This window comes from Saimiri boliviensis, chromosome 1 (assembly GCF_048565385.1).
Source record: "Saimiri boliviensis isolate mSaiBol1 chromosome 1, mSaiBol1.pri, whole genome shotgun sequence".
In the NCBI taxonomy this organism is placed as follows: Eukaryota; Metazoa; Chordata; class Mammalia; order Primates; family Cebidae; genus Saimiri; species Saimiri boliviensis.
The window spans coordinates 140,574,299-140,601,622 of NC_133449.1; the positions used below are offsets into that span (position 1 = coordinate 140,574,299).

A 27,324-nucleotide genomic window follows, 5' to 3' on the forward strand; every position below is an offset into this window, starting at 1 on the left:
ATCTCGAATAGGAAACATTTTACAAGGTTCTTATCCACTGTCCCTGTGTTCGCTGATCTTTAGGGCAAGGCTTGATGAGAATTTCACTTAATAACCAGGAAGGAGTTTTATCCTTTCTTAGGGGGAGAGGAAAAAGTCCACTTTTCCTTTAAAAATTTGTGATTTTGTGATTTTTAGTAGAAACAGAGTTTCACCATATTGGCCAGACTGGTCTCGAACCCCTGACCTCAAGAGATCCATCCATCTCAGCCCCTAAAGAGCTGGGACTACAGGTGCGAGCCAGCCTAGAGTTTTCTTTGTTGGATTTTTTCTTTTTTCTTGAGACAGAGTCTCACTTTGTCATCCAGGCTGGAATGTAGTGGCATCATCTCATCTCACTGCAGCCTCAACTCCTAGGTTTAAACGATCCTCCCGCCTCAGCCTCCCGAGTAGCTGGGACCACAGGTATGCGCCGCCACACTTGGACAATTTTTTATTTGTATTTTTTTGTAGAGATGGGGTTTCACCATGTTGCCCAGGCTGGTCTAAAACACCTGAGCTCAAGTAATCCACCTGCCTTGGCCTCCCAAAGTGATGGAATTACAGGTGTGAGCCACCAAGCCTGGCCTACAACATTCTATACTTTTAAAAATTCAGTATCTTTAGTAGATAAAGGGCTCAGATTTTTCTATTCCCTTTTATTTTTTTAAAAAATAAAGACGGGGTTTTACCATGTAGATCAGGCTGGTCTTGAACTCCCGACCTCAGGTGATCCACCCACCCTGGCCTCCAAAGTGCTTGGATTACAGGCGTGAGCCACCACACCCAGCATCCCCTGCCTCCCCCACCTTTTTTTTTTTTGAAAAGGAGTCTTGCTCTGACTCCAGGCTGGAATGCAGTGGCTCAATCTCAGCTCACTGCCACCTCCGCCTCCCAGTTAAGTGATTATTCCACCTCAGCCTCCCGAGTAGCTGGGACAACAAGCACACACCACCATTCCCGGCTAATCTTTGTATTTTTTAGTAGGGATGGGGTTTCACCACGTTGGTCAGGATGGTCTCAATCTCTTGACCTTGTGATCCACCTGCCTCGGCCTCCCAAAGTGCTAGGATTACAGGCACAAGCCACCGCGCCCAGCCCAGATTTTTCTATTCCTTTATTGGTCAGTTTCACTAAGTTTTGTCTTTAAAGGAACTTGCCCATTTGTCTAACCTGGAAAACTTACTAGCACAAAGTTCCTTATCACCCCTGAATATCTGTACCATCTGTGCTTCTGAGCACTCTCTCATTCCTGAAAATGGTATTGTAGCTGTATCTTCACCCCCGCCTTTTTTTCCATCAGTCATCCTAGAGTTTAGTAATTGATCTTTTGAGAGTACCAAGTTTCAGTTTTACTGATTTTCTCCCTTTTGTCCATATTCTAATTTATTGATTGCTCTTTTTTTTTTTTCTTTTTTTTGTGACGGAGTTTCGCTCTTGTTACCCAGGCTGGAGTGCAATGGCGCGATCTCGGCTCACCGCAACCTCCGCCTCCTGGGTTCAGGCAATTCTCCTGCCTCAGCCTCCTGAGTAGCTGGAATTACAGGCACGTGCCACCATGCCCAGCTAATTTTTAGTATTTTTAGTAGAGACGGAGTTTCACCGTGTTGACCGGGATGGTCTCGATCTCTCGACCTCGTGATCCACCCGCCTCGGCCTCCCAAGATTGCTCTTTTTTATTAGTTTCTTCCTTCTAAACACTTTGAATTTAATTCACTCTTTTTCTAGTTTCTTAAGGTGGAAGTTTAAGGTAAATTTATTGATTTTTTTTTTTTTTTTTTTTTTTTTTTTTTTTTTTTGAGACGGAGTTTCGCTCTTGTTACCCAGGCTGGAGTGCAATGGCGCGATCTCGGCTCACCGCAACCTCCGCCTCCTGGGTTCAGGCAATTCTCCTGCCTCAGCCTCCTGAGTAGCTGGGATTACAGGCACGCACCACCATGCCCAGCTATTTTTTTTTGTATTTTTAGTAGAGACGGAGTTTCACCATGTTGACCAGGATGGTCTCGATCTCTTGACCTTGTGATCCACCCGCCTCGGCCTCCCAAAGTGCTGGGATTACAGGCTTGAGCCACCGCGCCCGGCCTTAAATTTATTGATTTTTAAACACTTTATTTTTTTTTGAGACGGAGTTTCGCTCTTGTTACCCAGGCTGGAGTGCAATGGCGCGATCTCGGCTCACCGCAACCTCCGCCTTCTGGGTTCAGGCAATTCTCCTGCCTCAGCCTCCTGAGTAGCTGGGATTACAGGCACGTGCCACCATGCCCAGCTAATTTTTTTGTATATTTAGTAGAGAAGGAGTTTCACCATGTTGACCAGGATGGTCTCGATCTCTTGACCTCGTGATCCACCCGCCTCGGCCTCCCAAAGTGCTGGGATTACAGCTTGAGCCACCGCACCGGGCCTGATTTTGAAACACTTCTAATTTAAAATTTACAACTATAAAGTTCTCAACATTTCACAAATTTTGATAGGTTGTATTTTCATTATAAATCAGTTCAAAAAATATTCTAGGCCAGGCACAGCAGCACAATGGGAGGCTGAAGTGGGTGGATCACTTGAGGCCAGGAGTATGTGACTGGACTGGCCAACATGGTGAAACCCCATATCTACTAAAAATACAAAAACTAGCCAGGAGTGGTGGTAGACACCTGCAATCCCACTACTCTGGAGGCTGAGGCAGGAGAACTGCCTGAACCTGGAAAGCAGAGGCTACAGTGAGCCAAGATCCCGCCATTGCACTCTAGCCTGGGCAACACAGCGAGAGTCCATCTCAAAACAAACAAACAAATAAATAAATCATAACAATAACTGTGGATTTGCCTAATTCTACTTTCAACCCTGTCAGTTTTTGCTGTGTGTGGGTGTGTGCGTACTTCGGTTTTTTAGAGACAAGGTCTTGCTCTGTTGACCAGGCTGGAGTTTAATGGCACAATTACAGCTCATGGTAACCTTGAACTCCTGGGCTCAAACCACCCTCCCACCTCAGCCTCCCAAGTAGCTTGAACTACAGGTGCATGTCACCACACCGGGCTAAGTTTTTCAAATTTTTTTGTAATGACAGGGTCTCACCATGTTTCCTAAGCTGGTCTCAAACGCTTGGCTCCTATGCCATTTTATGTCCTCTACTGGCTTAATAACTATGCTTGTTTAATAGTTTTAATGCTTGCTCTAGGGTTTACATTAGGCCTCATTTATTTAACACAGTTTACACTAAAGTATCATATTAATTCACAAAAAACATGAGAACTTTACGACAGTACACTTCCACTTTCTTTACCCTCCTTAGTACTATCATACAGTTTACTCCTATATGTTACAAACCCCACAATACACTATTATTTTTGCTTTAAGCAAATATACTGGAAACATATTATCTGTTTATCCTAATATTTTCTATTTCTGGCAATCTTCATGCCTTCCTATAGATTCATGTTTCCATCTTGCATTATTTTCCTTCAGGATGAGGAATTTTCTTTTTTTTTGAGACAGAGTTTTGTTCTTGTCTCCCGGGCTGGAGTGCAATGGGGCAATATCGGCTCACTGTAACCTCTGCCACCCAGGTTCAAGCGATTCTCCTGCCTCAGCCTCCCAAGTAGCTGGGATTACAGGCACCTGCCACCATGTGCCCCACTAATTTTTATATTTTTAGTAGAGATGGGGTTTCGCCATGTTGGCCAGGCTGGTCTCAAACTCCTGACCTCGGGTGATCCACCCGCCTCAGCCTCCCAAAGTGCTGGGATGACAGGTGTGAGCCACCACGCCTGGCCAAGGAGTCTTCTTCAACATTTCTTCTCATGTATGACTTCTGGCAGTGAATTTTCTCTGTATTTGTCTGTTTAAAAACATCTATTTCATTTCCATTTTTGAAAAAAAAGGTTTTTTTTGAGACAGAGTCTCACTCTGTTGTCCAGGCTGGAATACAGTGGCGCGATCTCAGCTCACTGCCACCTCCGCACCTGGGTTGAAGGGATTCTCCTGCCTCAGCCTCCCAAGTAACTGGGACTACAGGCACGCACCACCATGCCCAGCTAAATTTTTGTATTTTTAGTAAAGACGGGGTTTCACAGTGTTGGCCAGGATGGTCTCAATCTCCTGACCTTGTGATCCGCCCACCTCGTCCTCCCAAAATGATGGGATTACAGGCGTGAGCCAACACACCTGTACGAAAAATATTTTCATAAATACAGAATGCCATAATAAAATTTTTCTTTTAGCACTTTAAAGATGGTGCCCACTGGCCAGGCACAATGGCTCATGCCTGTAATCCCAGCACTTTGGGAGTCTGAGGCAGGTGGATCACGAGGTCAGGAGATCAAGATCGTCTTGCCCAACATGGTGAAACCCCATCTCTACTAAAAATACAAAAATCAGCTGGGCATGGTGGCACATGCCTGTAGTCCCAGCTACTTGGGAGGCTGAGGCAGGAGGATCGCTTCAACCCAGGAGGCAGAGATTGCAGTGAGCTGAGAATGTACTCCAGCCTGGTGACAGATTGAGACTTCATCTTAAAATTTTTTTAAAAAGATGGTTCCCACTGTCTTCTGGCTTGCTTCCCATGTAGTAAGTCAGTCACTCTTCTCATAATTCCCCTGTAGACAATGTGACTCTTTTCTCCAGTTGTGTCTGAGTCTATTTTGTGTTTCTGTAACAGAATCCTGAAACTGGGTAATTATTATAAAGAAAATAGGTTCAGCTAGCTCATGGTTCTATAAGCTGAAAGTCCAAGATTGGGCAGTCCATCTAGCAAGGGTCTCATGCTGCCTCAACCCATGCTGGGAAATGGAAGAAAGGGAAGAGAAGTGTGCAGAGAGACCACACACAGGCGGCAGCTTCGATTTATACAACTGCTCTCAAGGGTAACTGTCCTACAAGACAGGATGCTTGCAGTGACTGAGCAAGAACTCACTCCCCTGAGACTGGATTAATCCCTTCAGGACTCAAATGCCTCATCATTTTTAATTTTTATTTTCTATGCAGAGAGGGTGTCACTATTTTGCCCAGGCTGACCTCAAACTCCTACGCTCAAGCAATCCTCCTGCCTCGGCTTCTCAAAGTGTTGGGATTACAGGTGTGAGCCAACAAACCCAGCCTCACTGATCAATTATTTTTTCTGCCCAATTTCTGTATCCTCTTGTTCTATTACTTCAATTACAAATGTCAGACTGTGTGATATTTTCCCACGGGTTACTGAGACGCTATGCTTTTCAGCTACCCCTCTCCCTGAGCCCCAACTTGAAGAACACTGATCTTTTTCTTCTCTAGCGTCTAATGTGCTATTAAGACTATTAAGACCCCTCGTCTAATCTGCTATTAAGACCATCAGGTGGGCCGGGCGCGGTGGCTCAAGCCTGTAATCCCAGCACTTTGGGAGGCCGAGGAGGGTGGATCACGAAGTCGAGAGATCAAGACCAACCTGGTCAACACGGTGAAACCCCGTCTCTACTAAAAATACAAAAAATTAGCTGGGCTTGGTGGCCTGTGCCTATAATCCCAGCTACTCAGGAGGCTGAGGCAGAATTGCCTGAACCCAGGAGGCGGAGGTTGCGGTGAGCCGAGATCGCGCCATTGCACTCCAGCCTGGGTAACAAGAGCGAAACTCCATCTCAAAAAAAAAAAAAAAAACCAAACAAACAAAAAAAAATAATAAAAAAATAAAATCACACAGGTTTATATTTAAAAAAAAAAAAAAAAAAAAAAAAAAAAAAAGATCATCAGGTGAATTAATAATCTCAGATATCGTATTTTTCAGTTGTATAATTTGCTCTCTTTTCTCTCTCTTTTTTTTTTTTTTTTTTTTTTTAAGATGGAGTCTCGCTCTGTTGCCCAGGCTGGAGTACAACAGGGCGATCTTGGCTCACTGCAGCCAACCTCCGCCTCTCGGGTTCAAGCAATTCTTCTGCCTCGGCCTTCCGAGTAGTTGGGATTAAAGACATGCGCTACCACACCCAGCTAATTTTTGTATTTTTAGTAGGTATGGGTTTCACCATGTTGGCCATGCTGGTCTCAAACTCCTGACCTCAAGATCCACCCACCTTGGCCTCCCAAAATGTTGGAATTACAGGTGTCTTTGCTCTTTCTACAGTTTCCACTTCTCTGAGATTCCTCGGACTTTCCCTCATTATGTTGATGATTTTCTATAAATTCCTGAATATATTCACATGCTGACTTAAGTTCATGTCCAATTTTACCATGTGTAATTTCAGGGTCTGTTTCTACTGACTGATTTTTCTCCTACTTATGCGTCATGTTTTCATGCTTCTTTGCATGTCTGGTAATCTTTTAATGAGGACTACACATCGTGATGCTACACTGCTGAATGGCTGGCTTTTGTCCTTTTCCTTAGTAGAGTCTAAAATTTATTTATTTATTTATTTATTTATTTATTTATTTTGAGACGGAGTTTTCGCTCTTGTTACCCAGGCTGGAGTGCAATGGCGCGATCTCGGCTCACCGCAACCTCCGCCTTCTGGGTTCAGGTAATTCTCCTGCCTCAGCCTCCTGAGTAGCTGGGATTACAGACACGTGCCACCATGCCCAGCTAATGTTTTGTATTTTAAGTAGAGATGGGGTTTCACCATGTTGACCAGGATGGTCTCAATCTCTTGACCTCGTGATCCACCTGCCTCGGCCTCCCAAAGTGCTGGGATTACAGGGTTGAGCCACCGCGCCCGGCCGAGTCTAAAATTTATTTAGGTAGTTAACATGCTTGCCTATCAGCACAATCTCTTCAAACCTTCTATTTAAACTTTGCTAAGACAGGTCTAGAGTACTCGTTTTTGGTAGAGATGGGGTCTCCCTACATTGCTCAGGCTGGTGTCAAACTCTTGGGCTCAAGCAGTCCTCACACCCTAGCCTCTGAAAGTGCTGGGATTGTAGGTGTGAGCCACCTACAACCATGCCCCTCGACTATTCTTTATCGAAGGGTTATTTTAGCCCTACTCCTGAGAAACAGCATTCCTAAGGCCTCTACTGAAGATCCAGTCTTTTCAAAGACACCTCTGCATTCCAGCTAGTCAGAATGGAAGATCTTCCCCACCCTTGGAAGCTCTGGTGACAGTTATCTTCCACACCCTCGGGAGCTCTGGTGACGGTTAACCTTCCCCACCCCCGGGAGCTCTGGTGACGGTTAACCTTCCCCATCCTCAGGAGCTCTGGTGACAGTTAACCTTCCCCATCCTCGGGAGCTCTGGTGACAGTTAACCATCCCCACCCTTGGGAGCTTGGGCTCTACTAAAAATACAATTAGCCAGGAGTGGTGGCAGGAGCCTGTAATCCCAGCTACTCAGGAGACTGAAGCATGATAATTGCTTCAACCCAGAAGAGGGAGGTTGCAGTGAGCCAAGATCAAGATCACGCCACTGTATTCCAGCCTGGGGGACAGGGCAAGACTGTCCCCAAAAAAAAGTTTCATTATAAACAACACTGTAACACATCTGTGTAGTAAGTCCTCACACTGAGTGAGCAAACTGGTGCCTTACAGTAAATTCCTGAAGGGAAACTGCTAGGTCATTTAAGGTTTTACCAAACTGCCCTCCAAATGATCTGTCAACTGACACTTAGAGACCCCACACTGGCCAGGTGCAGTGGCTCACACTTGTAATCCCAGCAGTTTGGGAGGCCAAGGTGGAAGGATCTCCTCAGCTCAGGAGTTCAAGACAACATAAGGAGATCTTATGGGCAACATAAGGAGATCTTGTCTCTAAATTAAAAAACAAATTTTTGCTTCCTTTTTGATCCGCCAATTGCGCCTCAGGTGGGGCCGCCACCAAAATGCAGATTTTCGTGAAAACCCTTAAGGGGAAGACCATCACCTTCGAGGCTGAACGCTGGATAGAAAATGTAAAGGCCAAGATCCAGGATAAGGAAGGAATTCCTCCTGATCAGCAAAGACTGATCTTTGCTGGCAAGCAACTGGAAGAGGGATGTACTTTGTCTGACTACAACATTCAGAAGAAGTCTACTCTTCATCTTGTGTTGAGACTTCGTGGTGGTGCTAAGAAAAGGAAGAAGTCTTACACCACTCCCAAGAAGAATAAGCACAAGAGAAAGAAGGTTAAGCTGGCTGTCCTGAAATATTGTAAGGTGGATGAGAATGGCAAAATCAGTCGCCTTCGTTGAGAGTGCCCTTCTGATGAATGTGGTGCTAGAGTGTTTGTGGCAAGCCGCTTTGACAGACATTATTGTGACAAACGTTGTCTGACTTACTGCTTCAACAAACCAGAAGACAAGTAACTGAGTTAATAAAAGACATGAACTACATAAATAAATAAATTTTTTTAAAAAAAGAGACACATGGTGTCTCTCACCAAAGCATTCACATTTATAACCATTCAGTTGTAAGTGGCTGTTTAATGTCTCTCACACTTCTGTTTCTTAAGAGCTATTTCACAACAGAACACCAATAAACATTTCTATTGTATTATTTCGAAATGTGAGTTATAAAGGCAAAAAAGTATAGAATGCTTAAATTAGGACTGATGTGTACCACTGGATAAAATTCTTTGACATTCCTAAGAACACAAGCACAGTAAGCAGTCACTCATCCACGGAGGCTGTCAGTGTTACTGATGCTCAAAACTCACTCCAGGAAGTCCACAAGGGTTTATGTAGTTTCTGACCATAGAGACTCTTATTCCGTCAACTTATAAGCCACACTTTTTCCAAATTCCCACCAATACAAACATAAATGCCAAAAAGATTAAATATTTAAATGAAAAACAAAAGCATTAAAATAACAAGCTGGCCACAGTAGGGTATACCATAGTCCCAGCTACTCAGGGGGCTGTGGCAGCAGGATCACTTGAGCCCAGGTGTTCAAGATCAGCAACCTGCCTGGGCAACATAGTGAGACCCTCTCTGTAAAAACCACCACCAAAAAAAAAAAAAAGTGAAGACTCTGCATAAAGTCACATAAGGAAAGATCTATGTGTAGACATAACAGAGAGACAGACACGTAACAATCAGAAACGCGGCTCCAGTATCTTTCAGCATGCAGAAATTAAGGAAGTGAAAAAACAAATGCAAACTGAGAAAATACATTAAAGAGAATCAATAGTGAGCTTTCATGAACATAAACACTTTTTAAACTCTCTATAAAAAAGCAAAGGCTAGGCCGGGCGCGGTGGCTCAAGCCTGTAATCCCAGCACTTTGGGAGGCCGAGGCGGGTGGATCACGAGGTGAAGAGATCGAGACCATCCTGGTCAACATGGTGAAACCCCGTCTCTACTAAAAATACAGAAAATTAGCTGGGCATGGTGGCGTGTGCCTGTAATCCCAGCCACTCAGGAGGCTGAGGCAGGTGAATTGCCTGAACCCAGGAGGCGGAGGTTGCGGTGAGCCGAGATCGCGCCATTGCACTCCAGCCTGGGTAACAAGAGCGAAACTCCGTCTCAAAAAAAAAAAAAAAAAAAATACAAAGGCTATAAACGGGTTGTCACAAAGAGAATATAAAAGGCCAGCCGGGCGCGGTGGCTCAAGCCTGTAATCCCAGCACTTTGGGAGGTCGAGGCAAGTGGATCACGAGGTCGAGAGATCGAGACCATCCTGGTCAACATAGTGAAACCCCGTCTCTACTAAAAATACAAAAAACTAGCTGGGCATGGTGGCGCGTGCCTGTAATCCCAGCTACTTAGGAGGTTGAGGCAGGAGAATTGCCTGAGCCCAGGAGGCAGAGGTTGTGGTGAGCCGAGATCGCGCCATTGCACTCCAGCCTGGGTAACGAGAGCGAAACTCCGTCTCAAAAAAAAAAAAAAAGGCCAACAAATACATAAATAGGTGCTGAATTTCACTAACAAAGAAGTGTAAAATAAAATAATGTGATACAATTTTTGACAAATTACATTCACAAAAATTAAAAAGACTTATGGGGAGGTCGGCTCTGTGGCTCACACCTGTAATTCCAACACTTTGGGAAGCAAAGGCAGGCGGATCACAAGGTCAGGAGACCATCCTGGCCAACATGGTGAAACGCTGTCTTTACTAAAAGTACAAAAATTAGTCGGGCATGGTGGTGCACAGCTGTAATCCCAACTACTCAGGAGGCTGACGCAGGAGAATCGCTGGAACCCGGGTAGTGGAGGAGGCAGTAGGCCGAGATCGCATCCCTGCACTCCAGCCTGGCAACAGAGCAAGACTCCATCTCAAAAAAAAAAAAAAAAAAAAAGACGACTTACGGGGCTGAGCACAGTGGCTCGCCTGTTATGCCAACACTTTGAGAAGCCAAAGTGAGAGGAATGTTTGAGCCCAGGAGTTCAAGGTTGCAGCGAGCTAGGACTGTGCCAGCACTCCAGCCTGGCCAACAGCAAGATTCCATCTCAAAAAAAAAAAAAAAAAAGAAGAAGGTTTCAGTAACTGCTGTGATTCTAGCCACTTACTGAACCTTGAGGGTGGTCTTGGAGACCCTGAAGTTCGAATTGATGCCGGAAAGGCAGTCAGCCAAGCATGGTGACTCAGGCCTGTAATCAAGCACTTTGTGAGGCTGAGGTGGACAGATGTTTGAGCCCAGGAATTCTAGACCAGCCTGGGCAACAAGTGAAACCTCAAATCGACCAAAAAAAAAAAAAAAAAAAAATTAGCTGGGCCTGGTGACATGCACCTGTAGTCCCAGCTACTCAGGAGGCTGAGATGGGAGGGCTGCAGAGCCCGCACAGGCAACGTTACACACCAAGGCCAGGACTGAAGACAAAACATCACAGGACCGCATGGGCAAACCATTTACTCTGTGCCAGAAACAGGCAGCCTGAGATACAGCGAAGAGCAAGGCAGGAGGTCTTGAGTAAGGCAGGGTTGTTGTGAGGATTAAAGGAGAGTGCTCGCAGAGGCCCTGAGAGTGCTACAAGAGAAGGCCCCTCAAGTTCGGAGAGGACTCACTGCACTGCTGCGCCCCACCCCTACCCCATGGCGTCACCCCCACGGTGGCCCCAGTCCCCAATTAACCCCGCCCACGCCATCACCTCGCCCCCACGTCCTTAGCCACGCACTTTAGTGTCAAGGCCCCACCCTCGCCACGCTGGCCAGAATCCCCGTTTAACCCCGCCCACGCCGTGGCCCCGCCCTGCGGACGTTGACCACGCCCTTCGCATCGTGGCCGAGCCCCCTTCACAGCCCGGGCCCCGCTTAACCCAGCTCATTCTGTCGACCGGCTCCGACAGTATGGCCCCGCCCCATGACGGTTTGATCCCGCCCCATGGGGTTTGAACCCAGTGTAACTCTGCGTCCAGCTATCTTGACCTCACGCCACAGCCCACCCAAATCGCCCCGGCCCGAGCACGGCCCCGCCCTCCCCACTGCAGCCGGGACCCACGTCACCCGATCCACCCCTGGCATCACGACCCCCGCTCCCCGACCAGCCTGGACGCTCGCCACGCCCCGCAACGTCACGGCCCACCCCGCCCCCACCCCAGCCGCCGCGATCCTCACCAGCTCGAACCGGTTGTTGACTCGGACGCCCTCCTTCCCTGCCTCCCCGGGGCGCCGGCCACCCAGCTCCCGCTTGGGCCCTTCTTCTTCCGCGTCATCGTCATCGCGGAGGTCGAACTGCAGGGCGCCGGGCCCGAGGGGCTCCTGGCCGCGCTGTTCCCCCCTCAGCCTCCTGAGGGCCCGGCGCGACATAGGACCCAACGACCACGACGTCTGGAGAGAAGGAGAAGGAAGCGCAGAAAACTCAGCGGACGGCGCGCCTGCGCAGTCGTGGCGTCGGGGGGCGCTGGCTGCGGCGCCTGCGCACTCCTGGCGCGAGAGGCGGGGGCGGGGCCTGTTGTGCGGCGCCTGCGCGTTGCGGCTCCCTGGAGCTTCCGCGCCTTAACCGCGGCGTCTGCGCGGTCTCTGGCGGGTCGCGGTCGGGTTTCGGCAGGGCAGGGAACCTATGTGCCGTGGGCCCGGGCTTGGAGCGGTGCCCCGCGGGGATGACGGGGTTCGATGCGGGGAAAGGGGCGCGCAGCGGGCGACACTCGGCCCTTCCAGGCCTTGCCCATCCGTGTGGCCCGGACCCCGCAGCCGCGCTCGGCCCGCCGGGAACCGCCGCCAGGACCTGTCCCCGCCCGGGCCTGGAGCGTTTCAGCTGCGTCCCGGGCGCTGCTGCTTGGTTCTTTTCGTGTCACCGTGGTCGAGTGATCTGGCCGGCAGAGGCCTCGTTAGGGACAGTGATTCTGAGTTCCAGGACAGGCCGCCCGCGCTGGCCACGCCTGCAATCCCAGCACCTGGGGAGGCAGAGGCGGGCGGATCACCCGAGGTCAGTTTCCAGACCAGCCTGGGCGACATGATGAAACCGTCTCTACTAAAAATGCAAAACGTAGCCTGTGATCCCAGCTATTCCCAGGGCTGAGGCTGCCATGAGCCGAGATCGCGCCACTCCACTCCAGCCTGGGGGACAGGGCCAGACCGTCTCAAAAAAATGAAAAACAGAAATAAAGTAGAGGAGACTGAGACGGGGCTCAGTTCCGTGGGCGGACGGCACAGCTTCCTGTGCGTGGGGTTGGGACCTCGGGTCAGGCGGGCACAGAGAAGACAGGTGCCAGCAGCCTGCTGCCCTCCCTACTACGGCCTCCTGAGCCCAGGAAACGGCGCTGGTGGGCCGGCCCCGCCCCTCCCAGGGCGGGTTAGGATTTTATTTTCTGAGATGAGGCTTGGCTCTGTCTCCCAGGCTGCAGTGCACTGGTGCAATCTCGGCTCACTGCAACCTCCAACTCCCAGGCTCAAGCAATCCTCCTGCCTCGGCGTCCCAAGTAGCTGGGACTACAGGCACCTGCCACCATGCCATGCTAATTTTTGTACTTTTAGTACAGACGGGGTTTCACCATGTTGGCCAGGCTGGTCTCCAACGCCTGATCCGCCTGCCCCAGCCTCCAAAAGTACTGGGATTACAGGCGTGAGCCACTGTGCCTGCCCTGGGTTAGGGTTTTAATGGGGGCTTTCATTTCCAAGTGTTTCTGTATGGATTACAACCGAGTCTTCCTATGAAGGGTGTGTAAGCCCCTGTGGAACCAGGAGAACCACAGTTGGCCTTACTGAGTGCTACACATTAGCTTTCTTATTGCTGGCTATGTGACCAGGGGAAATTCCTGACCCTCTCTGTGCCTGTTTTATTTTTTATTGTTTTTTTGAGACAGAGTCTCACTCTGTCACCCAGGCTGGAGTACAGTGGCACAATCTTGGCTTACTGCAACCTCTGCCTCCTAGGTTCAAGCAATTCTGCCTCAGCCCCCGAGTAGCTGGGATTACAGGCATGTGCCACCACACCTGGCTAATTTTTGTGTTTTTAGTAGACACAGGGTTTCACCATGTTGGTCAGGCTGGTCTCGAGCTCGTGATATCATGATCTGCCCTCTTAAGCCTCCCAAAGTGCTAGGATTACAGGCACAAGCCACCACGCACGGCCTCCCAAAGTGCTGGATTTTAAACAGGAATAAAAATACAGGGCCAGCAGGAGGCAGAGGTTGCTGTGAGCAGATATCACACTATTGCATTCCAGCCTGGGCAACAAGACCAAAACACTGTCTGAAAAAAAAAAAATACACACACACACACAAAATTCTATCTCAAAAAAAATACACACACACAGCCAAAGCTGGCTGATTTTCTTGGGTGCTCTATGTGTGTGGATTTCTTAGGCCCCAGCTGATAGTGTGTATGGATTTACTGGGCCCCAGCTGACAGGAGTGTTTCTCCCACAGGCCCATCTGTTACAAGTCAGGTCCCTTCCCAACCTCCAGGCCCCATGGCCGGCATTACAGCCTGGGGTCAAAGTTCCTGGGTGAGCTATGTATTTTTGGCCAAATTATTTCACCTCATTTAGTCTGTTTCCTCATGTGTAAGGTGAAATGAGAGCAGAACCTCACAGAGGAACAGGGCAGGGCGCTGTACCAGGCTGAGCCAGGCACAGGTGGGCAGACAGCACTGGGCACAGGGCCTGTCTAAAGCCTCAGTCACACCTCCAGCCCCTGTGATTCCTCTCTCTGGAAAACAAGAATAGGGATCTGGGAAGTGAGACTAAACTGTCCCCCAGGCCAGCAGGTGTGGCCAGGGGAGCTGATGGGATGTGGTCTGTGCTGTCTGCCTGCACCCCTGACCAAGGTGGCCAGGACCGTGAAGCTGGTAGAGCCAGCCAGGGCTGCAGGGACAGAGCAGGCCTGGGACCCTCGCAGGGTAGGCATGCAACTGTGCTAAGCCAGGGAGGCCTTTCCTGGTCCTGGAGGGCAGGTGGCCCCTCAAGCCGAGCTTCAACCTTGGGAGACTATGCCCACTGCCATGCTGGGCGAACCCTCAGTGCACATCCCAGACAGAACGTGTGAAACTTCCTTTATTAGGCCAAGACTGGCCATGTGCACAGATTGACAGAGCTGTTCCTCCCCGGACTGGGACCTCCCAGCATCTTCAGTAGCCTCTGAGCCTGAGGCGAGTGAGGACAGCACCAGAATGTGGGAGGGCAAAGGGGCAGGACAGCTGGGGTGTGGACCCCAGGCAAAGGGGAGGGAGAAGCTTGGCATGGACCTTTTTTTTTTTTTTTTTTTTTTTGGAGACAGTTTCCCTCTTTCACCCAGGCTGGAGTGTAGTGGTGTGATCTTGGCTCACTGCAACCTCCGCCTTCGAGGTTCAAGTGATTCTTCTGTCTCAGCCTCCTGAGTAGCTAGGATTATAGGCGTGCACCATCACGCCCGGCTAATTTTTGTATTTTTAGCAGAGGCAAGGTTTCATCATGTTGGCCAGGCTGCTCTTGAACTTCTGACCTCAGGCGATCTTCCCTCCTCGGCCTCCCAAAGTGCTGGGATTACAGGTGTGAGCCACCACACCTGGCCAGACCTTTCAGAGGCGGGGCGGGGGGGGGTGCCTCCCAGGAGAACCCTGCTCACTCACTTCCCATGTGCTGCCCAAGTCTCTACAAAGGGAGAGCAGAGGCGAGCAGGGCACTCCGGACCAGCTGGGAGCCAAGATACCCGATCGCCACCTAGACATCCACTGGGGAGAGGAAGCTGCTGTCCTCATTGCTGGGAACAGAGAAGAGAATGGGAACATTGGATGCAGTCTGCCAGGATCTAGAACCCTCTGCTGTCTCTCTTCAGTGAGGAAACCCACTCCCTGTTCCCCTATTCCTCCCTGGCAAGGAATCCTGAGAAGAAACAGCCTCCCCGAGGGAGGGTTCTGAAGTGCGCCTGAACCCGTATGAGCTCTGGGGCCAGGAAATGATGTCTATAAATATATAGGCCGGGTGTATATATTATAAATCTATCTATGTATATATGTACATGCACAGCTCAGCGCGTCCTAGCCTGGAACAGGGCCTGCCTGGTGCCTCCTGGAGGCCTGGCCTGCTGGTGCTGTCACTTGAAGTCAAGAGTCCTGGTGTTAGGAATGTAAAGGGACTGGGTCTGGCGGCTGCGTCGTGGCGTGGTGTTGAGGACGTCCACACTCTTACGGCTGGAGCGCACCACATCGGCCACAAAGCCACTGCACTCACTGCAGACATCCTTGAGGACACAGCCGTGGGAGTAGATGTGGGGGAACGCCTCCTCCACGCTCTGCCACTGTGGTCCTTGCAGAGACCTAGGGAGCAGGAGAGAGCAGTCAGGGAAAGCAGCCAGCCAGGGTGCAAGATCCCACCCCATCCCTGACTCTGCATCCTAGAGCCCCTCCAGGCTGCTTTCGCCCTAGGCCTCCCCTTGGCCCTCAGGAACCCATGGGGTTTTGTGTAACTGACACAGCCAGCAGTGTTCATCTCAGCAAACACTGCTCCCTGACCACCTATACTACTCAGCCTCCCAGAGACCTCCAAAATAATCTGTCTCTGCCTTGGAGTTCCATTTCCTTGGGGTGTCCTAGCACATGGAGACAAAGCCAGCCCCCTCCACCCTGGCTCCCAGAGTACTGTTCATGCCCGACCACCAAAGTGACATCAGCAGCAAGGCAAAGAACGCACTGGAAGACGTCTCTTCTCTGGACTGGCGTGGTTTTGGCAGCCGACACCCTCTGAGGACTCTCAAAGCCCAGTGTGTAGACAGGGATGTGTGCAAACTTCTTAGAAGGCATCTTCATCTGCAGCAGAGGGAGGAGGTATGGACCAGGAACCCCCACAGGGACACTCAGGTCACACCCAGTGCTAGAAAACCCTGTGGGACCTGTGTGGCAGCCAGCACCACCTAGAGAATTTCCGCAATTGCTACACTCTCTGGTGTCTCTGTGCCATTTGTCTGAAGACCCACATGTGACTCCTGCTGGCTGCACACACCCATTCACGTTCTCTGCTCATCTGGACAGGGCCTTCTTAGAGGGCAAAAACTGGACCTTTTTATACCATATGGGACCTAGCACCATGCCCTGCACGTAATCAACATTTAACACGGATGCGGTGGAAGTTTTCCCATTGCCAAGTGCCAGGATATGGAGTAAGGGTTTTTATTATTTATTTATTTATTTATTTATTTATTTATTTATTTATTTGAGACGGAGTTTCGCTCGTTACCCAGGCTGGAGTGCAATGGCGCAATCTCGGCTCACCGCAACCTCCGCCTCCCGGGTTCAGGCAATTCTCCTGCCTCAGCCTCCTGAGTAGCTGGGATTACAGGCACGTGCCACCATGCCCAGCTAATTTTTTGTATTTTTAGTAGAGTCGGGGTTTCACCATGTTGACCAGGATGGTCTCGATCTCTTGACCTCGTGATCCACCCGCCTCGGCCTCCCAAAGTGCTGGGATTACAGGCTTGGGCCACCGCGCCCAGCCGGTTGGAGTAAGGGTTTTTAAATAGTGGTGGGAAAAGTACCCCTGAAGCAGAGTCTTGCTTCTGAATTGAGGCATGAAGAGAAACTTTTTTTTTTTTTTTTGAAGACACAAGATCTTGCTCTGCTGCCCAGGCTGGAGTGCAGAGGCACCATAGCTCACTGTAGCCTTGAACTCTTGGGCTCAAGAGATACTCCTACCTCAGCCTCCCAACGTGCTGGAACTGCAGGCATGAGCCACCTTGCCTGGCTGGTGACATACTTGTATGTATGTATGTATTTATGAGACGGAGTTTCAGTGTGTCACCCAGGCTGGAGTGCAGTGGCGTCGTCATAGCTCACCACGGCCTCTGTCTCCCGGGTTCAAGTGATTCTCGTACCTCAGCCTTCCGAGTAGCTGGGATTACAGGTGTGTTCCACCATGCCAAGCTAATTTTTTTGTTTTTTTTGTTTGTTTGTTTGTTTGTTTGTTTTTGAGACCGAGTTTCACTCTTGTTACCCAGGCTGGAGTGCAATGGCGTGATCTCAGCTCACCGCAACCTCCACCTCCTGGGTTCAAGCAATTCTCCTGCCTCAGCCTCCTGAGTAGCTGGGATTACAGGCATGCGCCACCATGCCCAGCTAATTTTTAGTATTTTTAGTAGAGACAGGGTTTCAACCAGGATGGTCTCAATCTCTTGACCTCGTGATCCACCCGCCTCGGCCTCCCAAAGTGCTGGGATTACAGGCTTGAGCCACCGCGCCCAGCCCATTTTTTTGTATTTTTAATAGAGATGGGGGTTCACCATGTTGGCCAGGCTGGTCTCAAGTGGTCTGCCAGCCCTGGCCTCCCAAAGGGCTGGGATAACAGGCATAACCACACAGGCTGCTGCAATAAGGAACCCCTCCTAAAACACTCAGAAAGTTACAGAATGTCAGAAGATGGGACTTTGAAACCGGAAGTGAAGAGTTTTTTTGGCACCAGGCTACTAACATGGAATGTTTACAAACAAAAACCTGTAAGGGTCTTTAAAAACTGCACACTGTCTTGGAAAGTTTAAGAATGGATTCTGCTTGAAAGGAAATGGATGAGGTGCCTGGTGAGGTCAGGATCATCCAACATGTCAAATCAAAGACAGTGGGGCCTCTCACCTCCCTTGCTGAGACCCCAGAGATCCCACACACTCCTCACCTTTATGCTGCAGGAAGTGCAGACAGCTCTGGAAGCGAACAGGAAATGCATCATCAGCAGGGAGGAAGCCCACAAAGAAACAGCTGAGAAACAGTTGCATCCCAGCCTCCACACACCCCGGTTCAAACCATCCTTGTCTTCTGCTTGATCCCTGGTTACTTCAGTACATTTTACTCCAAAATCCTGCTTTGCTTTACACTTAGGTATCCACCCAAAATACATGCGGTCCTCAGCATTCTCTCAGGAAGGTCTGCACCTGGAGTTTTCTACTGCCAAGTGGCAGGATATAGAGTAAAGTTTAAAAATAGTGGTGGTCAAAGTCCCTAGGTATGATGGGTGACATACTTTTGGAATGTTTAAAAACAAAAACCTACAAAGGTCTTTAAAAACTGCACACTGTCCTGCAAGGACATCTAAGATGCCTTCTAAACAGACATGTAGACAACGGCGTGTAACTGACACAACTCACCATGTAAGCCAGAGGGGCCTCAACTGAGATGCTCAATTTTAAACAGGGATTCATTTTTTTTTTAAATTCCCATATCTGATTTCAAAAGCAAATACCTTCTTACAAAAATTCAAACATGAAAGAATTTATCATTTAGACACCCCATCCTCAGAAACGGCCCATGCTAGTAATAGTTTCCACTCTCCAGGCTTTTCCAAGCATATAGCAACAAAAATATTTTACAGATAAAATTAGGTGATTTTTCTTTTTCCAGATGGTGTCGCTTGGTCACCCAGGCTGGAGTGCAGTGACACCACCATAGCTCACTGCAGCCTCGACCTCATGGGCTCAAGTGATCCTCCACCTCAGCCTCCCGAAGTGCTGGGATTACAGGCATGAGCTACCACACTCAGCCTTACTTTCTTAGTCAATCTGGGAAACTCTGCCTTTTACTTGGGTTGTTTAGATCATTTACAGTTAATGTGATGCTCGTTACAGCTGTGTTTATGTCAGTCATCTTGCCATTCGTTTTCTTTTTGACTCATTTGTTCTTTCCCTTCTTTTTCTACCATTTTTTGGATTAATTCCTTTTTATGGTTCCATCTTACCTCTTGTTGACTTATTAGCTGTACCTGTTTTACTGGTTGCTTTAGGACTTATGGTATATATCTTTTTTTTTTTTTTTTTTTTGAGATGGAGCTTCGCTCTTGTTACCCAGGCTGGAGCGCAATGGTGCGATCTTGGCTCACCGCAACCTCCGCCTCCTGTGTTCAGGCAATTCTCCTGCCTCAGCCTCCTGAGTAGCTGGGATTACAGGCACGTGCTACCATGCCCAGCTAATTTTTTGTATTTTTAGTAGAGACGGGGTTTCACCATGTTGACCAGGATGGTCTCGATCTCTTGACCTCGTGATCCACCCACCTCGGCCTCCCAAAGCGGTATATATCTTTAACTTATCACAGTCCTACCTTTAAGGAATACACGACTTGGTATAGTATGCCTAATATTCCAAACCTTATCATGGTGAACTCTGTAACACTATACGTCCAATTTTCCCCTCTCCCTGGCCTTAATGCTAACTGTTGTTATCAACACTACTTAGACATGTGGTATAAAACGCACAAGACATATGTGTAGGTGTTAGCCTAAAAAGGGGATAAAAAAAAAAAAGAGGCAAAGCCCACAGTACCCTGTAACTGATTTTTGTCTTTTTTTTTTTTTTTTTTGAGGCAGAGTTTCGCTCTTGTTACCCAGGCTGGAGCGCAATGGCGCGATCTCGGCTCACCGCAACCTCCGTCTTCTGGGTTCAGGCAATTCTCCTGCCTCAGCCTCCTGAGTAGCTGGGATTACAGGCACGTGCCACCATGCCCAGCTAATTTTTTTGTATTTTTAGTAGAGACGGGGTTTCACCATGTTGACCAAGATGGTCTCGATCTCTTGACCTCGTGATCCACCCGCCTCGGCCTCCCAAAGTGCTGGGATTACAGGCTTGAGCCACCGCGCCCGGCTTGTCTTGGTTTTTATGTGACTGGTAATCTTTGGTCAGATGCCAGACAGTTTACCCTGCTGAGTACTAGCTTTTGTTGTTGTTAATTCTTATTCTTGAGCTTTGTTAATCAGTTCAGATACTTATGAACAGTGTGATCTTTTAAGGTCTTGCTTTTACGATTCCTCAGTCAGGCCTGGAGCTGCACTGGCTGCGGGCTACTTACTCCACCTGAGTGAGGCCAGGCCTTCGTGTGCACTCCAGGTAGTGCCCTGTGACTTGGATTTCTGGTTATGGCTGGTGGAAACAGATGCTATTCCTGGCACTGAGCATTGTTCCTTCAGATCTTTAGAACAGGGAAAGATAAGTTTTTTCTGTGAAGGGCCAGAGAATAAACATTTTAGGTGTGGCTAAATGAGTAACAAATGGGCGTGGCTGTGTCCCAATAAAACTTTACTTACAAAACAGGACCAGCTCTGGCCTGTGGCTATAGTTTGCCAACCTTTGCTTCAGGATAGCTGCTGCCAGATAAAGAACTTCTAATACATGAAGTGTTACACTTGGGTCTATTCAACAGGGTGTTTTAGAGTGCTGGAGAAAAATTAGCTAAGTACTTTCCTTCAGACAAGGGGGCCTTCTCTGAGGCCTTCTCCTCTAATTCTGCACTGGGGACTCCAGCTGCCGTGGCCTCCTTGGATTCTCAGCTTCACCTCCTGCAGTGGGGAGTCCAGCAGCTCTGGCTCCCGACCTAGGAATTCTCCAGGCGATGACTGTGATGACCACAGGGCCTCCTGCTCTTTCCTTCTTGTTGCCTGACTGTTTCATATCCTGTTTGTTCCTGGCTGTGGAAGATGCCTATTCCCCCAACTTGGCTGAAACTGGGAGTTGCTTAGCTCTTTCAATTTTTTTTTTTGAGACGGAGTTTCGCTCTTGTTACCCAGGCTGGAGTGCAATGGCGCGATCTTGGCTCACCACAACCTCCGCCTCCTGGGTTCAGGCAATTCTCCTGCCTCAGCCTCCTGAGTAGCTGGGATTACAGGCACGCACCACCACGCCCAGCTAGTTTTTTGTATTTTTAGTAGAGACGGGGTTTCACCATGTTGACCAGGATGGTCTTGATCTCTCGACCTCATGATCCACCCGCCTCGGCCTCCCAAAGTGCTGGGATTACAGGCTTGAGCCACTGCGCCCGGCCAGCTCTTTTAATTTAATTTAAATAAAATTTCAATGTAATTCCTCATCCATGCTAACTGTATCACATGGAACATGCTAGAACATTCTTGGAATCACAGGAAGTTCTGTGGGCAGCACTGCCCCAAAGGCTTCTCACCTCCTCCTTCCCTTGTGAATTGACAGCTCAAGTGTTCAGGGAAGGCTCACCTCTTACAAAAGAGACAGGTGGGCGGCCATGAGAACAGCGGGAACCTGGCCCGGCAGCAGCAGCAGATCTGTCAGGACAGACGTGGTTAGAGCCCCACTTTGTCCAAAGCGCCCTCGGGGCGGCCCTGTCCCTGCTGCCCCTCAGGGTTCCCAACCAGATCGTGAGCTAACAGTCCTGGGATCTGGCCTGTCCACACCTGCCCCTCACCCCGCAGGCAAGAGAGCAGCCCACGTCCAGGCAGCCTCACCTTCCCCTTCTTCAGACTGCTGAAGAGCTCCTTGTTCTGCAAAAACTTCTCCATCTCGGCCTTCACCAGCACACGGCGCACGTCCATCACCTCCTCCACGGTCAGGGCCAGGCTCTCCACAGGGTGGCTGAACTCCTGGGGCACAGGGCAAGCGGCTGTGCGCACTCGGCCTCAGGTATGAGTCTTCTCTGCAGCAGTCTCCCCCACCTTATTCTCCTTCTGTGAGGACCCTCATGCCCTCCTGGACTCAGCCTAAACAAGCCGGACAACTTTCTAAAAACGCTTGGGCACCCGCCATCCGGTCCTGGAAGCCGTGTACCATCCCCGTTTCTTTGACGCGGCCCTGCTGTTACAGGCCAGGCCTCCCATAAGCAGCGGGCCCTGCCAGCCAGCCCAGACCTCACTGCCACGCTACACACACTCCCCTCAGCCCGTCTGCTCAAGGTGCCGCTGCCTGCACACACACCATGGCTGACCCAAACCAGTCAGTCCATCTCAAATCTTCCCTCCCTAAGCAGCTCATCTCCTCTCTCCCAGGACCCTCCAACAAGCTGCCTCACTCCTGAGGCACTTGGCACCCTCCCGTGTCCTGACCACTGATTCGTGGGGACACAGTATGCCAAGTTTACCTCCCAGTGCTTAGCAAAGAACTTGATACCTGATCTCTCTAAGCCTCTGCTTTCTGTAAAATCGGGCTGTATTTCAGCTCCATTGAGATGATACACCAAAAGCCCTCAGACACAATGCCATCAGCCATGATTGCCAAGGCAGGTGGGTACCACCTATGAAAATGCCACAGAGATGGAGATGGACCATGTTTTCTGTTTTGGATTTGCAGTGGGTTATCCTGTCTAGAGCTGTGAACACATGCCAGGACCCTTGCAATCGTCCCCACTCTGACCTGAGGCACCCAGGGCTTTGGGCTTTGGCCTGATGGCGTTGCTTCCCTCTGAACAATTCCCTTCAAATGTCACAGATGCTACACTAACAACATCTGTGGCCAGAAGACCTCACGTCAGGTGCAGAGAACAGCAGCCTCCTCCCCAGGTGAGGATGTTAGCCCAGCGCAGATGGAAGGCCACAGGTTCTGTGATGCTCCATACCCCCTTCAGAAAGCACTTCTGAGACCTCAGAGCTAAAGAGCCTGTGTCCTCTGATTCCTTAAGAAAGAAGTGGGTATTAACTCCCTTCCTCCCCTTGAGAAAAGGAGGCTGGGCTTAGACTCACTCCCAATGAGCTGGGAAGATGGGCACTTCTGGACTTGGTCACCAACACTCAGTGGCTTTCACTGTGCTCACTCTGGAACCACTTGCTCTGGGGACACCAGCCACCATGCTGTGGGGTACCCAAGCACCATGAGAGAGGTCTACACAGCAAAGGACTTAGGCCTCCTGCTCATAGCTGGGTGAAGACCACACTTCAAGTGGCTCCTCCAGCCCCATCTGCACTTTCTTTGAGACTGCAGGCCCCACCGCCATCCTCACTGCAGCCTCACAGAAGACCCTGAGCCACAGCCACACCGCTAGGACATTCCCGGATTCCCAAGCCTCAGAAACTGTGTGAGATAATTCGTGTTTGTTATTTTAAGATGCTATACTGTGAGGTAACTTTTGATGCAGCAATATATAATCCTCAACGGGCAAGCACTGCGTGTAGGTGGAGGATAGTAACAGGGCCTTGTATTTATAACAGGCTTGTACTTCACAAAACGTTTTAACATCTGTTCTCAAACAATGACAACAACCACACCATTCACATCCCTCCAACACCTGCACGCTGCCACCAAGGCCCACGGGCCACGCGGGCCCGTTATCTCACTTGATTAAATCACACACCAGACTCAGGTCCACGAGATATGAGACCGAGGGCAGAGGGGCTGAGCAGCACCGTGGCAGCCTCAGGCCCGAGTCAAGGTCTCCACGCAGCGAACCCCCCATCACACTGACCTCCGGGCCCAGGGTGTGTGGGTTTGCCCTCTGCCCTAAACCCCACAATGAACCCTTCAATTAGATTAGAGACTTCCCTTGCAGGGTGGCTCGGGGTCTGCAGTGCAGTTCGGCTCCGGCAGGCGGCAGAAGAGACCACTGCTCCAGCAACCCCACCACTGGTGCCCCAGATGACATTTAGGTCACGCCCTCTGACCACGCCCCCAACAGGTGCTCAGAACACGCCCCCTAAACTGGCGCTCAGACCACGCCCCCACGGACGGCGCTCAGACCGCGCACCAGTCGGCCTCAGCGCTGAACACCTGGCTGGCGACTGGTTTCGCAGAGGGAAGGTGGGCCCAAAGACCCCCCCACCAGGCCGCCCTGGACGACAATCGCATCCGCACTCACCAGCCACAGGTGTTTGGCATCGGGTGTCATGGAGGCCTCGGGTCTGTCCCCCGTGGAGCCCTGGTTGCCGAGTAGTGGGTGGCTGGGGTCAGAGAGGTTGGCGGGATAGTTACCTGGGGCAGAGCAGAGGCCCCGTCAGCACCGCCTGGCAGGAGCCGCGGTACGGAGGGCTGTGCCAAGGGGCTGATGGAGATGTTGGGGGCTCCAGGGGAACCAAGCAAAAAGCCAAGCAGAGAAGCGGCTGCGCAGTAGCCACAGGGCAGTTCCAGCACGCAGGATGCCAAGGAGGGCAGATCGCTTGAGCCCAGGAGCTTTGAGCCCACTGCTGGCAACGTAGGGAGACCCCCATCTCTACAGAAAAATATAAAAGCCAGGCATCGTGGAGCACGCCGATAGTGCTAGATACTCAAGAAGCTGAGGCAGGAGGATAGCTTGAGCACACGAGGTCAAGGCTGCAATGAGCGCTAATGGTGCCTCTGCACCCTATCCTGGGAAGCGGAGAGAGACTCTGTCTCAAAAAGAAAAAAACACTGAGGAGTGTGGCTTCCATGTTGGGACCTTTGTTGGGGCCCATGTGGCACAGTGGACCCAGGAAGGGTCCCTGTCTGAGCCCTACAGCGAGCCGGCGTGGGGAGTCCTACGGCACCAGTGAGGTGGACCACAGATGCCGGGCAAGACCCTCCCACCGTCCACACCACACTGCAGTTGCAGTTGGGGGTTGGCCTCCCTCCCTGCCACCAGCTCCAAGAGGCTGAGGCACAGCTCCAGGGTCAGGGGCCTGGGGCAAGTACGAGGTTTGGAACCGACCTGGCCTGGACTTCTTAACACCAGGAAGGGAGCCATAACCACCTAACGGGATTGTCCCAAGACTCTGGCCTTGCAGGCAGACTAGGAAGCCTGGCCATGTCTGGTGGGATGTAAGGGTTGGGGGACAAGAACCCTGAGTGGTTAGGACTTTCTGCAAGGTTCAGCTCTCACGATGGTAGGACCAGCTCTGCACAGCCAGCAGGAATCGTTCTGTGCTCAGCAGCGTGGAAAGCAGTTGAAGGAACCATGGCAGCACAGAGGCAGGGTCCAGGCCGTGTGCAGTGAGCCCACTGGCTTCCTGGGGACATGCCCCTCCCTTCTCAGAGGACCGCAAGGAGCTATCATCTAGTCAGCTATGTTCCTATAGCCCGACATGTTAATAATAATTACGTCAGGCAGGCGCAGTGGCTCAAGCCTGTAATCCCAGCAGTTTGGGAGGCTGAGGCGGGTAGATCACGAGGTCGAGAGATCAAGACCATCCTGGTCAACATAGTGGAACCCCGTCTCTACTAAAAACACAAAAAATTAGCTGGGCATGGTGGCATGTGCCTGTAATCCCGGCTACTCAGGAGGCTGAGGCAGGAGAATTGCTTGAACCCAGGAGGCAGAGGTTGTGGTGAGCCGAGATTGTGCCATTGCATTCCAGCCTGGGTAACAAGAGCGAAACTCTGTCTCAAAAAAAAAAACCAACAAAAAATAATAATAATAATTACGTCTAGGTAACAGAATCATGGGAATTCTTTTTAAATATTAAAAAATATTTTTAGCCGGGCGCGGTGGCTCAAGTCTGTAATCCCAGCACTTTGGGAGGCCGAGGCGGGTGGATCACGAGGTCAAGAGATCGAGACCATCCTGGTCAACATGGTGAAACCCCGTCTCTACTAAAAATACAAAAAATTAGCTGGGCGTGGTGGCGCGTGCCTGTAATCCCAGCTACTCAGGAGGCTGAGGCAGGAGAATTGCCTGAACCCAGCCTGGGTAACAAGAGCGAAACTCCGTCTCAAAAAAAAAAAAAAAAAAAAAAAAAAATTTTTACGGCCGGGCACGGTGGCTTACGCTTATAATCCTAGCACTTTGGGAGGCCAAGGTGGGCAGATCATGAGGTCAGGAGTTTGAGACCAGTCTGGCCAATATGGTGAAACCCCGTCTCTACTAAAAATACAAAAAATTAGCCGGGCAAGGTGGCACATGCCTGTAATCCCAGCTACTTAGGAAGCTGAGGCAGAAGAATTGCTTGAACCCAGGAGGTGGAGGTTGCAGTGAGTTGGGATCACACCAGTACACTCCGGCCTGGGGACCTGAGGTGGTGCCCTCTTGCAGGCATGAGCTCCCTGGGTCCCTGGGAGCTGCCTACTCAGGAAGACGTGGGCTGAGGTGAAGGGATGGGTACCCGCAGGATGAATAAGGGGTGGGGACGAAGGGGGGGTGCAGGAGTGGGAGGCAATACTTGCCCTGGTCTTGGGAGCCAGGACTCAATGCACGTGCACTGCCCACTCGGTGCCGTGGGGGCTCCGTCCCTCCTTTGGGCTGTGTGGCCGGCTGCAGGCCAGAGGCCACCTCACTTCGCAGCTGGGCCAGGTCATGCTCTGAGAAGGAGCGGTCCCGCTTCAGCGTCACCTCCGCACATGGAGACTCTTCTTCCTGTGGACACGGTAGATGCAGGCCTGCCCTGACTCCGCCAGTGCTGTCTGCCCGTGCCTGGACTAAGGCAAAGGACCACGGGTGCCACTGGGTCTGCTGCGACGTGGGGCGGCCTCCACCTACCTCCCAGCCTGCCCTTCTCTGGACAGTTCATGGCAAGCACCTTAATAACCAAGCCCTTCCCCAGGGCCTTCCAGAAAGTCCTAGAAAGGCACAGGTCTGGTGGCTAGTGTCAGATGGAGGCAGAGCTCTCTGGGGTGGCCCTCAACAGAGCCAGCACCAGGCCTTCCTGGGAAGAGAGGACCACCCCTTTCACAGGGCAGCCAGGGTGGGGAGGCAGCCTCCCTGGGACCAGCTTTTCATGTCAACTAGAGGGGCGCTCAGCTTCCTGGCCCTGAGACAATGAGGCACTTCCACTTCCAGCCCCTCATCGCTGTGGGAAGAGGCAGCCCAGGGACTCCCCCAGTCATCCTCATCAGCAGCCCAAATGGCAGGGTCCCTGAGCCCCACCTCCTCCTCCTGGGGCAGGAAGAGGCAGCAATGCCACAACAGGACATCAGTTTCAAAGGAGGGCCCTGGGCAGGGGACACCACACTCGCTGCTACCCCCGACTTGGCTGAGCCCTTCTTGCTTTCTCAGATCCCACCCGCCATTCCTGGTCTCCTATCAGAAACCTCCACGGACTCTGACCTCAGATGTGTTCATCTCTTCCATCTCGGCCAAGGTGGGTGCCTTGAGCAGCACACGGGGCCTCAGGCGCTGGGCGCTACCCCCAGCATCTGTGACCGACAGGTTGATGCAGGAGGTGGACTTGGAGTCTCCAGAACAGGCGTTGAGGATACAGGGCAGAGAGCCAAACCCTGCGGAGAAAGACACCATCTCAAACAAATATACATATGTACATATTATTTTAATTTAATTTTTTTCCTTTTTTTTATTTTTTGTATAAAGATGGGGTTTCGCCATGTTGGTCAGGCTGGTCTCGAACTCCCGACCTCAGGTGATCTGCCTGCCTTGGCCTCCAAAGTGCTTGGATTATAGGTGTGAGTCACCAGGCCTAATTTAATTTTTTGAAATGGAG

At 50.7% G+C, this 27,324-nt stretch overlaps 2 protein-coding genes and 1 pseudogene across 9 annotated transcripts in view; 1 reads left to right on the top strand and 2 right to left on the bottom strand.

Annotated features, from left to right (window-relative positions):
• The window catches only part of TCF25 (TCF25 ribosome quality control complex subunit), a 48,461-nt gene extending 36,731 nt beyond the window's left edge, over positions 1 to 11,730 (bottom strand). For 2 of the 4 annotated variants that reach the window (XM_039460288.2, XM_039460286.2), the window contains exon 1: positions 11,438 to 11,729. In XM_039460288.2, coding sequence (XP_039316222.1) covers positions 11,438 to 11,629 — 192 coding nt within the window. In that variant the 5' untranslated portion in view covers positions 11,630 to 11,729. Of the gene's footprint in view, positions 1 to 11,437 lie in introns of all 4 variants that reach the window. The other 2 variants (XM_039460284.2, XM_039460291.2) reach the window with 1 other exon arrangement.
• LOC120360368 (ubiquitin-ribosomal protein eS31 fusion protein-like) lies at positions 7,747 to 8,279 on the top strand (annotated as a pseudogene).
• A 2,567-nt stretch (positions 11,731 to 14,297) lies between the features above and the next one.
• The window catches only part of SPIRE2 (spire type actin nucleation factor 2), a 41,264-nt gene continuing 28,237 nt past the window's right edge, over positions 14,298 to 27,324 (bottom strand). For 4 of the 5 annotated variants that reach the window (XM_010332550.3, XM_010332553.3, XM_039460276.2 and 1 more), the window contains 8 exons: positions 26,934 to 27,103; positions 26,054 to 26,243; positions 23,796 to 23,908; positions 21,460 to 21,594; positions 21,212 to 21,279; positions 17,898 to 17,925; positions 15,930 to 16,045; positions 14,298 to 15,556 (listed from right to left, as the gene is read on the bottom strand). In XM_010332550.3, coding sequence (XP_010330852.2) covers positions 15,334 to 15,556; positions 15,930 to 16,045; positions 17,898 to 17,925; positions 21,212 to 21,279; positions 21,460 to 21,594; positions 23,796 to 23,908; positions 26,054 to 26,243; positions 26,934 to 27,103 — 1,043 coding nt within the window. In that variant the 3' untranslated portion in view covers positions 14,298 to 15,333. The remainder of the gene's footprint in view (positions 15,557 to 15,929; positions 16,046 to 17,897; positions 17,926 to 21,211; positions 21,280 to 21,459; positions 21,595 to 23,795; positions 23,909 to 26,053; positions 26,244 to 26,933; positions 27,104 to 27,324) is intronic. The other variant, XM_074405369.1, reaches the window with a different exon arrangement.